General features: G+C 51.6%; 1 protein-coding gene across 1 annotated transcript; it reads left to right on the top strand.

The window, feature by feature from the left end:
* The first annotated feature begins 4,535 nt into the window (after positions 1 to 4,535).
* Positions 4,536 to 7,524, top strand: Cd164l2 (CD164 molecule like 2). The gene is made up of 5 exons (XM_038335568.1): positions 4,536 to 4,623; positions 4,987 to 5,148; positions 5,245 to 5,316; positions 5,746 to 5,794; positions 7,380 to 7,524. Exons 1-5 carry the CDS (start codon positions 4,536 to 4,538, stop codon positions 7,522 to 7,524), a joined length of 516 nt encoding a protein of 171 aa, XP_038191496.1.
* Positions 7,525 to 12,275: the final 4,751 nt, after the last annotated feature.

The raw sequence follows: 12,275 nt of genomic DNA, 5'->3' as shown, positions 1-12,275 counted from the left end.
TGCCCTGGTCTTGGGTGGGCTGGGGGACAGAGCAATACTCAGGCCATTCTCCTGCATTTTCCCTTCATTTATGCCGAGTGTCTGCTATTTGCCAAGCACAGAGAAAAACACTGCAGTGAACAAAAAAGCATTGTCATCTTCCAGGAATTTTCTTTCTTCTTTCTTTTTTTCTTTCTTTCTTTCTTTCTTTCTTTCTTTCTTTCTTTCTTTTTCTTTCTTTTTGTTTTGTTTTGTTTTGTTTTTCAAGACAGGGTTTCTCTGTAGTTTTGGAGCCTGTCCTGGAACTAGCTCTGATAGATCAGGCTGGCCTTGAATTTACAGAGATCCACCTGCCTCTGCCTCCGGAGTGCTAGGATTAAAGACGTGCGCCACCACCGTCCAGCTAGGAATTACTATCTTGGTAGAGAAAAACAGACAATGTACAAAGAGATGCCGAATAGGACATCAAGTATGTGGGGGGTCCTTGGGGGGTCTCCTAGAGCAGTGGGCCGGGCAAACACAGACGATGGGACAGAAGGGCTAATGAGCCCCACTTCATCCTGTGTGCAGGGGGTTCGCCTGCACAGAAGAAAGCCGTGACTCCTGCCATCCCAGAGCATATAGCCCAGGAAGCAAATGGACAGTTAATTATGCAGTGGATACACGCGCCAGAGGCGCCAGAGGAAAGCAGGTGCTGGCACGTAGAATAATTAGGAGAGATCTTTCCAGCAGGAAATGAGTCACTTAAAAAGAGGGAACAGATGAGTTTGACTTTCCAGGACAGGGCCCAGCAATGGGGAAGAGCGTGAGGACCAGAGAGGCTGCTGGATGAACAGAGGAGCCAAGGGAGCACAGGGCTGAGCCCTAAAGGCTCCAGGGGGTGATGGAGAGCCATGAGCTGGGAGGCGCTGGTGGGCTTGAGGGGCAATAGGACCTGGGGTGGTTCTTTTTCAAGGATCCTCCTCAGTGGTGGCTTTTAAGCAGTGGATTACTTAGCTAGACAGATGGAGCCAAGGGTAGAGAGCCAGGATAAAGGAAAGAAGAATACTGGACCAAGGTGGTGCACACCTTTAATCCCAGCACTCAGGAGGTAGAGGCAGGCAGATCTCTGTGAGTTCGAGGCCAGCCTGGTCTACAGAGCGAGTTCCAGGACAGCCAGGGCTGTTACACAGAGAAACCCTGCCTCGAGAACGCAATCAATCAATCGAATGAATGACTGAATGAATGAATAAAAAGCAAGAAGAATGCTTTGCTCTCGAAGACAGGAGACATGATGGGGAAAGCCTGAAACAAGTAACATGCACCCAGAGTCAGGAGTTTGAGGGTTCCATGTGGAGGACAAGGTATGTCGACAAGTTGCTAACTGAAAGAGCTGTGGATATCTGTGTGAGGACCAGCTCAGGGAGGGACTGGGACTGTAGGGTCAGGGCCCAGGCGACATGGAGCTGGGGGCTGAGGATTTTAACTGGCGGTGGTAGAAACAACAGTGAGATCCAGCCTGGGTGACTGGAGGCAGCGAGACGAGCAGAGACCATAGGGCTCTCCTGTGTGGAGGCCAGGAGACAGAGACTTAGTGACACTTCTCAGATGAAGGTGCACAGGAAACAGTGACCCCCTCCCAGGAGGCCCAGCTGAGTTGTAACTTCCTCTGAGAAGCTGCCAACTAAACATGACACAGCCATGCCATGGGGCAGTGGTGGACATTAGCTGAGTCACTCTGATTAGAATATATTTTACAGGGCTGGAGAGATGGCTTTAGCGGTTAAGAGCACTGGCTGTTCTTCTGGAGGTCCTGAGTTCAATTCCCGGCAACCACATGGTGGCTCACAACCATCTGTAATGAGATCCGGTGTCCCCTTCTGGCCTGCAGGCATACATGCAGACAGAACACAGTATATATAATAAATAAATAAATATTAAAAAAGAATATATTTTACATCTTTTGTTGTTTTGATTTGAGACAATCTCTTTATGTAGCTCTCACTATCTTGGAACTCATTATATCGGCTGGCCTTGAACTCACAGAGATCTGCCTGCCTCTGACTCCCAAGTGCCAGGATTAAAAGTGTGCACCATCATACTTGGCTATTTTTCTTTTCCTTTCTTTCCTTCCTTCCTTTCTTTTTCTTTTTTGTTCTTCAAGACAGAGTTTCTCTTTGTAGCTCTGGCTGTCCTAGAACTCACTCAGTAGACCATGCCGGCCTTGAACTCACAGAGATCCGCCTGCCTCTGCCTCCTGAGTGTTGGAACTAAAGGCCTGCACCACCACTGCCTGGCCTGGCTAATCTTTTGTAGCTCTAGTTCCAGAGGATCCAATATCCTCTTCTGGCCTCTGAGGGCACCAGGCACACACATAGAATACAGACATAAATGCAGACTAACACTTGTACCCCTAAAACAAAATTAGTTTTATTTTTAAAAAATTTTTTTAGAGATTTATTTTTTATGCATTGATGTTTCTGTGAGGGTGCCAGTTCCTCTGGAATGGGAATTAAAGACAGCTGTGAGCTGGCATGCGGGTGATGGGAATTGAACCCAGGTCCTCTGGAAGAGCAGTCAATGCTTTTAACCACTGAGCCAATTCTCCGGCCCCTATTTTTTTATTATTAAAAAAGGGGGTCACTCGTCATTCAGGCTGTTTTTCAAGTATAGGTGTGTCAGAGCTGAAGAGTCCGGAAGGGTGTAGAAGTGGAGATTAGAGATTTGTAGGTTATTGTTGTTGGGGGTTCAAACTCAGGGCCATGCAATTTTAAGTAAGTGTTTTATTGTTGAGTTGTATCTCCAGCCTTGTGACATAGCCCAAATTGGCCTAAAACCCACAACCCTCCTACCCCAGTTTCTCAAGTGACAGGGTCACAGATATGTGCTCCTTTGCTTATTTTTTTTTAAAGGTATATGGTGGATATCTTACTTGAATGTGCACCACATTCATGCCTAGTGCCTGTGGAGGCCAGAAGGTGGCGCTGGATTCCCTGGAACTGGAGTTACAGATGGTTGTGGGCCACCATGTTGGTGCTGGAATCAAAGCCAGATTCTCTGGAAAAGCAGTCAATGCTCTTAATTACTAAGCCATCTCTCCAGCACCCCTCCTCCTGTGTGTGTATGTGTTTTGTTTTGAGATGGGGTCTCTCTGTGTCACCCTGATTGTCCTGGAACTTTCTATGCAGATCAGGCTGTCCCCAAACTCAGAGATCTGACTTCCTCTGCCTCTGGAGTGCTGGGATTAAAGGCAAGTGCCACTATGCAGGGTTGACCCTGCGCTTTTTAAGGCAGAGGACTTTAGTTAGACTGGCCTCTAACTCCCTCTGTAGCAAAGGGTGGTTTTGAACTTCTGATCCTTCTGTTTCCACCACCCAAGTGCTGGGGTTACACTCATGAACTTCCAGTCTAGTTTAGGCAGTGCTGGGTCCAGCCCAGGGCCTCATGCACACTAGCTAAGCACTCTACAAAGTGAGCCATATTCCTAGCCCTACTTGCTGGCTTTTAAGTGGGACCTGATGGCAGAAGAACAAGGAAGATGATCCCAGGAGAGGACAGACCCAGGCTCTGGGCTAAGACAGCCACAACTGATTGAGAGGAGTCGGGGGAGGAAGAGGTGCTCCCCAAGAATGTGTTCCAGGGCAGGAGAGAGCCACCAGGAAGATCTCAAAAGGCCTACTGATCTAGTGATGGCACCATCAATCCTGAAGCGTGATGAGGTTGAGGCAGTACACACCATGGTCCGTGGGAATAGGCAGCCAAAGGTGTGGGGTAGCTGAGTCCTGGCTGATCCGTCAAAAGACCAGAGTGTGCATGCTGTGTGGTCTGGCCCAAATTAAGTCCAGATTTTACCACTGTGGGTTCAGACTGGTCACTCACCTATTCCGAGCCTCACCTGCCAAGCAGGGTTAAAGACTGTCTCTAGGCAACGGCATATGGGCCTTAATCCCAGCATTGCTCTACAATAGTGAGTTCTAGGACAGCCAGGGCTACGTTGTGATTCCCGAAAAACTCACCAAAACACAGTTGCTATGTTGACAAGCCCGGCCTGGTTCTCACAGAGATCCACCTGCCTCTGCCTCTCAAGTGCTGGGATTAAGGAGTGCACCACAACGTTGAGCCTCTCTCTGTACTCCTGTCTTTTGTTGTTTTGTTTTTCGAGAGAGGGCTTCTCTGGGTAGCGCTGGCTGTCCTGGAATTTACCCTGGAAACCAGGCCGGCCTCGAACTCACAGATTCTCCTGCCTAAGCCTCCAAGTGCTGGGATTAAATTTGTGTACCACCATCGTCCGGCTGCCCTTAGTGACGCGACAGATCCCCACCCCTTTTGTTCAGTCCCGCCCCAAATCGGCGAACACAGCCACGCCTCCTTCTGGCCCCCTCTTCTCTGGCTCCGCTATGACTGAGCCAAACTCTACCTGGACCCTCCTACCGGCCACACCCACTGACCACGCTCCTGTCTGACCACGCCCCCGTTGCCCAGGTCTCACTCTGGCAAGCTCGGCGAGTGGAGTCAAGAAAGGACGCGCCACACCAGCTGTCCGGTCTGCCGACCCCCAATCCCGGCCCCCGGCGCCCATGGCCGCACCCGGACCCCGCGCCTTGCGTGCTGCTCTCTGCGGCGGTTGTTGTTGCCTCTTCCTGTGCGCCCAGCTGGTTATAGCTGGTAACGCTGGGCAGGGCCTGATGAGGGGGCAACTCACTTTAGCTTCCTCTTCATGCACATCTAGGCTTGGGGAGGGAACTTTTTCGACGTTTTTAGGGCTCCAGGAGTGTATTAAGACCATAGTACATATTTACAGGCTCTAGGTGTGGGGGATTAGGAGAGGGTGGATGTGTGGAGGAGGTGACTCCAAATGCCCCTGGGGATTTGAGGAGTACATAAAGGAAGAAGTTCTGGGGGTGGTGGTCGGGGTTGGGGGAGGCAAGGGAAGCTCCAGGCCTGTGCAGAAGAGCGAGTAGTAGTGGGGGGGAGGTGGGGCAGCGTGGTATCTAGCTGCTTTCCTCCCATTTCCACCCCCACTCCCAGGTAAAGGAGCTCGAGGCTTTGGGCGGGGAGCCTTGATCCGCCTGAACATCTGGCCTACTGCCCAAGGGGGCTGCAAACACTTGGCACACTGTGAACGCTGTGTGGACAGAGCCCACAACCTCTCCGTTTGTGTCTGGCAGCAATGCGGGCCAGAGGAGCCAGGTTAGTCGCTGGGCCCTTCCCGAGCCCACCCTCCTGTCTATATGGCCCCCTCTAACCTCCCAGCTTTCTCCCCAAACCTCTTCCCTCTCCCACCAGGACATTGTGTGGCCCAATCTGAAGTGGTCAAGGAGGGTTGCTCTGTCTATAACCGGTCAGAGTCATGTCCAGGTAAGGGGTTCACTCTAAGCCCACAGGAAGGGAGGGGAGTGAGGTGTCCCCAGCCACAGACCGCTTCCAGGAGGCACTAATTTATCTCAGGGAGCGGACTGCAACCACGAACAGCTGGGCCCTTGTCCACGACCAGTTGTACCTTGCCCCGGCTGGTGTCCTAGCCTATAAATTGGTCCAGGTGTGCCCAGGGGTGGGTGAGCTAGCACTGTGTGAAGTGAGGCATGGCGAGGTCTTTGGGATGGAAGGGTCTTCCGCAAGCAAGTGGCATCAGAGATGGGGCCCAGCTGGGGGAGGAGACTGGATGACCAGGTGTGAATGCGGCAGGGGTGCAGTCTGAGTGGGAGGTGGGTCCAGCTACTGACCCGGGCTAGGCTTCCTGATCGATCGGAGGCAGAGCTGTATCATCCTGGACCCCTGTCTCCTCAGCATCCCACCACCATCCCACCCATGAACCGAAGACAAGCACAACAGGTAGGCTCCTCCGTGGGGAATGGGGGCTAGGATGGTGGCAGAGGGGACAGGCAGCGTGGGGGCCCAGGCACTGGCATGCTCCAGTCTGAGTTCTCCAGGCCTGTGAGGTGGGTTGGGAGGACACTTGCCTCAGAGCTGTGAGGATTTATGAGGCTATGTAAGGCCCACTTCACTGTCTGATGCAGCAGGATCAAAAGCAGTCAGGAAATGGCAGCTTCTGTCACCGGTTCTGGGAACTCAGGGTGACCCCTCCAGATCCCTGCTCGGAGCTGAGGAGGTGTGGCTCCAAGTGCTAAGAGATGCCCTTGGAGACCATCTGCTGCAGGCTGAGGGCCCCAAAGCAGGTTCTCGGAAGAGCAGGGGAGGAACCCCTCCACCTCCAGGTCCCCTCTCCCCTTCCAAGGCCTAGAGGTCACTACACTTAACCAGGATGGCTGAAGAGGCTCTTGGTTAATTAAAGCCGGAAACTGATCTTAAAGGATAAATTATTGATGGTTCGGCTCCCTCGGCTCAAGCCCCAGATCTGCTGTGCCCAGCTCACTTCTTCCTTTTCTGTCCTTTCTCCCAGCATCCTTCTCTGCCGCTCTCAGCTTCAGCCGCAGCGGGGCCACCCCTCCTATTTTTGTGTCCTTGGATTCTGCACTGTCCGCGTCCTCTGGGACAGAGACCCCGTTCCCAGTTGGGCCCCTTGTCCATTGTTCCAGAGTGATCCTCCACTTACCAGTGTTTTCCTGCCCTGGGCACCTGGCCCAGGGCCTGAAATCAAATCTCTGGTCAGAACCGTTGGGTAACATGGTCCAGCTGGTAGCTACCAAAGCCTGGACTAGTAACTCAGTCCTAAGACCTTCCCTGCAAAGGGGGAAGGGCAGAGGGAAGGATCAGGGGAACCTGGGAGGTGACAAGCCAAGTCTGGCTCATGGTTTAGTCTTCATTGTCCCCTCTGTAGGCTGCTGGCCCTGGGCCGCCACCTCTCCTCTGTTCCTTCCTCTCTTGGCGAGAACTCCAGGCTAGAGGTCCTGAGGGGCTGGGCATTTTGTCTGCCCCAAGCCGTGGCCTTAGCTGCAAGGAGGTTTGGTGGCTGAATTCCAGGTCATCCTTCCTCTACTGGGCTAGTGAGGGACAGGAAGGGTGCAGTGGCACTTGGTCACTGTTGGTTCCATGTGACCAGGAGGCCCAGGGAGGGTGCTTGTGACAAAGCTACAGAGCAACCCAGGAACAGGGCTGGGCAAGGGTGACCCTGCCCAGCCTCAACTATCCCTTCCACCAGCTCGCAGGATTTAAAGAGCTTGAAATGGACTGACCTCCTCCCTCCCTCCCTCCCTCCCTCCCTCCCTCCCTCCCTCTCTCTCTCTCTCTCTCTCTCTCTCTCTCTCTCTCTCTCTCTCTCTCTCTCTCTCTCTCTCTGTATGTGTGTGGCAAGGTCTCCACCCCGGAACTGTAACTACAGCCCTCACCTGGACTATGGAGCCCGGTATTATGGGCCCCATCTTGAGATCTTGAGGACTGAAGGACGCCTCAGGGTGTCAGATGTGGGATCTGGGTCCACGGAGGCCTGTTGTAACCTCCACTCTGCCTCACCCTGCAGAGAGTCCCCTAGTCCCTGAAGCCCACAGCCCAGGTTTTGACGGATCCAGCTTCATCGGGGGCATTGTGCTGGTGCTGAGCCTGCAAGCCACAGCCTTCTTTGTGCTGCGCTTCCTCAAGGCCAAGGACAGCACTTACCAAACACTGTGAGTACCTGGCCAGCAGCGGGATCCAGCCGCCTTCCCTATTCCCTCCTGCCTGGCAACCTGGCAATGGTTCTCTATGAGGAGGTCCCAAAGACAATGACTACCCTCCTAACGTCCCCCATGGGAGCAATACCCCTTCTTTCTCTAGCTGAGCTTATCCCTGCCAGGTGTTGGGTGGGACTGCACTCAGCCTCAGAGTTCAGTGTCTGAGGATCCGGCTAAGCCTTTGTGTTTTTGTTTCCTCATGCGGCCAGCAGGGAAGAGAACCAGTAGGTGACAGTCCCAGGCCAGTCCTCAGCCCACTGCAGCCATGAGCAGCAGCCAGGGCCGTGTGTACAGTGTGGTTTTCTCTGAGGAAGGGACTGGGCCAGGCTTTGGTGTGCCTGCCGTGTGTGCTCTGAGGCCAGTTGTGAAGCCTGCATTAAAGTGTTTATTCTTCTAGCTGCTCCTGCTCTCTGGAAAGTGGGGTGGGGGAGCCTCATCCCTGAGTGTTCTCTCTGTCTGGCCTCCACAGAATCTGACCCCACTGGTCCTGGCTCCACCTTGAAGGGACAGAGGACTCAGAGGCCACCCTCTTGATTGCGTTATGGGCACTGGGGGTGGGACTTTGGCCACCAGTTTACGGTCCCTGTGAGCACAGGGTACCAAGCAGGCTCAGTGCTGATGATTGACATTCTTTCCTGTCCTGGGCCTGGCACCTGTAGCTGAGAGCATCCTTCAACCTCCTCATGTCTCACCCAGCCAGCTGGGCCGCCAGCTTAGTACCAGAGATCTGATGCTTCTACAACCCAGTCTAGGGTCTACCCCCAAATAAAGGACCTGTCTCCACCCCATGACTCCCGGTCTATGTCTTGGGCTGTATGTGAATTCGACGGGGTGAGGGAGGGATTACTTTTTAGTACTGTTGTCTCCCCTTAAGATGTTTCCTGTGGGAGGGCAGCAAGATGGCACAGTGGGGAAAGGGGCCTGCTACGCAATCCTGACAGCCCGAGTTTGATCCCCCAGAACCCACATAACAGAAGGGGAGAACTGACTGCTGCAAGCTGTCCTCGGACCTTCACTTTGTTGTTTTGTTTTGTTTTTTGTTTTTGTTTTTGGAGACAGGGTTTCTCTGTGTAGCCCTGGCTGTCCTGTCCTGCAGCCTCTCTCTGTAGACCAGGCTGGCTTTGAACCCATAGAGATCCACCTGCCTCTGCCTCCCAAGTGCTGGGATTAAAGGTGTGCACCACCACACTGCTGGAGTTAAAGGCATGTGCCTGCCCCCGCCCCATGCACTGCTCTTGAAAAGGACCCTAGCTAATGTCCAACACTCATGTTGAACAGCTCACAACCATGTGTAACTCCCACTCCAGGACGATCACACACTTCCGGTCTCTGTAGGCACCTGCATTTGTGTGTATCAACCTGGACACACACCTGGCACATCATTAAAAATAAAGACGAACTTTTTTTCTGAGACAGGATTTCTCTTTAACAGTCCTTGCTGTCCTGGAACTCGCTCTGTAGACCAGGCTGGCCTCGCACTCACAGAGATTCGCCTGCCTCTGCCTCCCAAGTGCTGGGATTAAAGGTGTGCACTGCAACACTGCTCAACACACCTTTTGTTAAAGATATTTCCAAACTAGGAACTGGGAGTCAGGTGTGGTGGTCTGTATCTAGCAATCAGGATCAGGAGTTCAAGGCCAGCCACAGCTACTTAGTAATAAGGATAGCTTTGGCTACATTGGCTACATAAGGATCCGTAGTAAGGATAGCTTTGGTTACATAAGGATCTATAGTAAGGATAGCTTTGGCTACATTGGCTACATAAGGATCCGTAGTAAGGATAGCTTTGGTTATATAATAATACAGAGTAAGGCTAGCTTTGGCTACATGAGGCCTCTTTTTTTTTTTTTTTAATTTTCAAGCCAGGCACTGTGATGCATACCTGTAACCTCAGCATTTGGTAGGTAGAATTAGGGGACCACGAGTTCAAGGTCATCATCAATTACAATGCAAGCAAATAAGTGCAAGGCCAGCCTGAATCACATGAGACCCCATCTTCAAAAATCAAAACCATCACAACAAACAGGAATTTCATCTGGGATTTTTTTAATAGTTTATTTTTAATTTTAAGCACATTGGTGTGACGGTGTTAGATTCCTGATCTAAAATGAGTTACAGTTGTGAGCTGCCATGTTTGTGAGCTGGGAGTGTTGGAACCAGCGTCCTCTGCAAAGCCATCCAGTGCTCTTAACCATTGAGCCATCTCTCCAGCCCCTGAGATATTTTTTATCATGTCAATTTTATTTTTATATATGTATGTGTGTGTTTGGTGTGTGTGCAGTGTATCTGTGCACAATGTGTGTGTTTGCTATGTGTGTAGTATATCTGTGTGGTGTGTGAGTAGGTGTAACTGTGTTTGGTGTTTAGTATGTGCATGTGGTGTTTGTGGCTTGTGTGTGTTTGGTATATGTAGTGTATCTGTGTCATGTTTGTGTAGCATATGAGCGTGTGTGTAGTGTATCTGTGTGGTGCATGTGCACACGCAGGAGCATACACCCCTGTGAGCTTGCAGAAGCCAGAGAAGGAGGCTGAGTGTCTGTCTCCCTTTCTTCTTTTCCCTCTTATTGCCATAGACGGGGTCTCTCCATGAACGGGAAGCTTGACATTTTGGCTAGCTGGCTGGCCAAACAGCTGGAACCTGCCTGTCTCTGTCTGCACGGCCCTGCCCTAGTACTGGGGTAATCCAGCCATTCCTGTCTTTCGACATGGATGCTGGGGGTTCAGATTCATGTTTACACAGCAGTGGCTCTTCCCCAACCCTCTGTGCTATCTCTGACCCTCTTCTAGAGATAGCACAGATAGCCACCAGCTCAGTAAGTGTGCTCACTCACGATGACGTCAATGCTGGATGGTAGCACTGCTGGAGAGGCTGGCCTGGGGCTGGAGCCGAAGATTTCTGACTCGAGCCTAAGCAGAACACCAGGATTCCCTTCTGGAAGCTTCTGCCACTCTCTCTAAAATTAAAGCATCCCTAAAATTAAGCATCTGCCCCAAAGCCGGAGTGTGGGGGGCACTCTTGGGACTCTCTGGCAGACAGAAGACTGACAATTCAGGCACTGTACTTGCTGCCAGGCCCGAATTTGGGTCTTGTTTAGAACATTCTGTCCCAGCTGAGCTAGGAGGTCACAAGCTCAGCTAATGCCAACTCAAGCAATTCCACAGCTCTGGGCCTCATTTTCTTATCTGTAAAACGGGACAACATCTTGGTTGGATGTGGAAAGGCTCAGAGCAGGCAGATATGATCCATTCCTCTCCAGAGCACCCAAACACCCTTTGGGAATGCAGCCTGCAGTCTTTGCCTCACCCCCACCCTGTGCTCCCAAGGGGGTCTCTGGCTGCTGCTGAGGCACCTCACAGGAACCTGGAATTCATGGGTGGTTCCAGCTGCTGCCTGGCCTTGGCGCTTCTGCTCCCATATGGCATCACCAGGCACATGTGGGTCCACTCCTTAGTGCTCTCCATGCAAAGCCCACATCCATCTGCTCAGGTGCCCGCCTCCCCTTTGCCAGTCCTTTAGCTCCCTGGGTCTCCTGTTTCCTGCCATCCTGCTTTCTTCTTTGTCCAAACCTTTGCATCTGTGGTTCTTCCTGACATTTCACCCTTCCCTCAGCTCACTTTGCACAAAGGCTTGCCTGTGTCTGCCTACTCTATCAAATTCTGTCTTGCTGGGTGGTGGTGGTGCACACCTTTAATCCCAGTACTTGGGAGGCAGAGACAAGTGGATCTCTGTGAATTTGAGGCCAACCTGGTCTACAAGAGCTAGTTCCAGGATAGGCTTCAAAGCTACAGAGAAACCCCGTTTCGAAAAATAAAAAAAAAATAAAAAAATAAAAAAAGAAAGAAATTGAAAAGAAAATTCTGTGTTTTCCCTTAAAAGTAGTTCCAGGATAGCAGGGCAGTGGTAGTGCATGCCTTTAATCCCAGCACACGGAAGGCAGAGACGGGTGAATCTCTGTGAATTCCAGGACAGCCAGGGCTGTTACACAGAGAAACCCTGTCTCAAAAAAAATCAAAAACCAAGCAAACAAACAAAATAAAATCTTAAAGAAAAAAAAAGCTGGCATTCAGGCTTCTTCCTCCATCTTTCCAAGTTGCCATGATGATACACAAAAGCCCTGGCTGGTGCTCTAAGGTCAGCCACCAGGATGAAGATCCTTACGGGCCGTGCTTCGAAGTCACCATCTGGTCTCCCACTGTGGTAATGAAGCGAGGCCACCTTGGCGAATTTGAAGTCACCAATGACCAGAGTTGGAAACACTGTTGTCAATCATACAGGTAGATTAGGCAGGATGGAGGGAGGAGCCCATCCCGACGTGCAGCTTGTGGGGGTAGAAAAGAGGAAGAACAGTCTGCATCCAGCCAGCCATTTGATGTCATTGTACTGACAGTTTCAGCTGTTGCTGTGGACCGTGCAGAAGCAAGATGGGAAACACTCAGCGAGGAGAACCCCAGATATCAGGCCTCCGGGGGAGGTAGGGCTGGGTGTGGTTGCCCCAGTCTGTAATACAGGTAGAAGATCAGGAGTCCAATTCCAGCCTTGGCTGCATGAATCCTTGCCTCATAATTAGGTAAAAATAGTAATAGTAGCAAACAGATCAGGACCAGTAAGATGGCGCAGGAGGTAGAAGCCCAAGTTCAATCCCCACATGGTTGCCCTCTGACCTTCACAACTCTAACGTGGCACACACATGCCCAAATACAGAATAAGTG

This window comes from Arvicola amphibius, chromosome 6, assembly GCF_903992535.2.
Source record: "Arvicola amphibius chromosome 6, mArvAmp1.2, whole genome shotgun sequence".
Classification (NCBI taxonomy): Eukaryota; Metazoa; Chordata; class Mammalia; order Rodentia; family Cricetidae; genus Arvicola; species Arvicola amphibius.
Note: the sequence above shows the minus strand (reverse complement) of the source record. Positions and strands in the feature narration are given on the sequence as shown.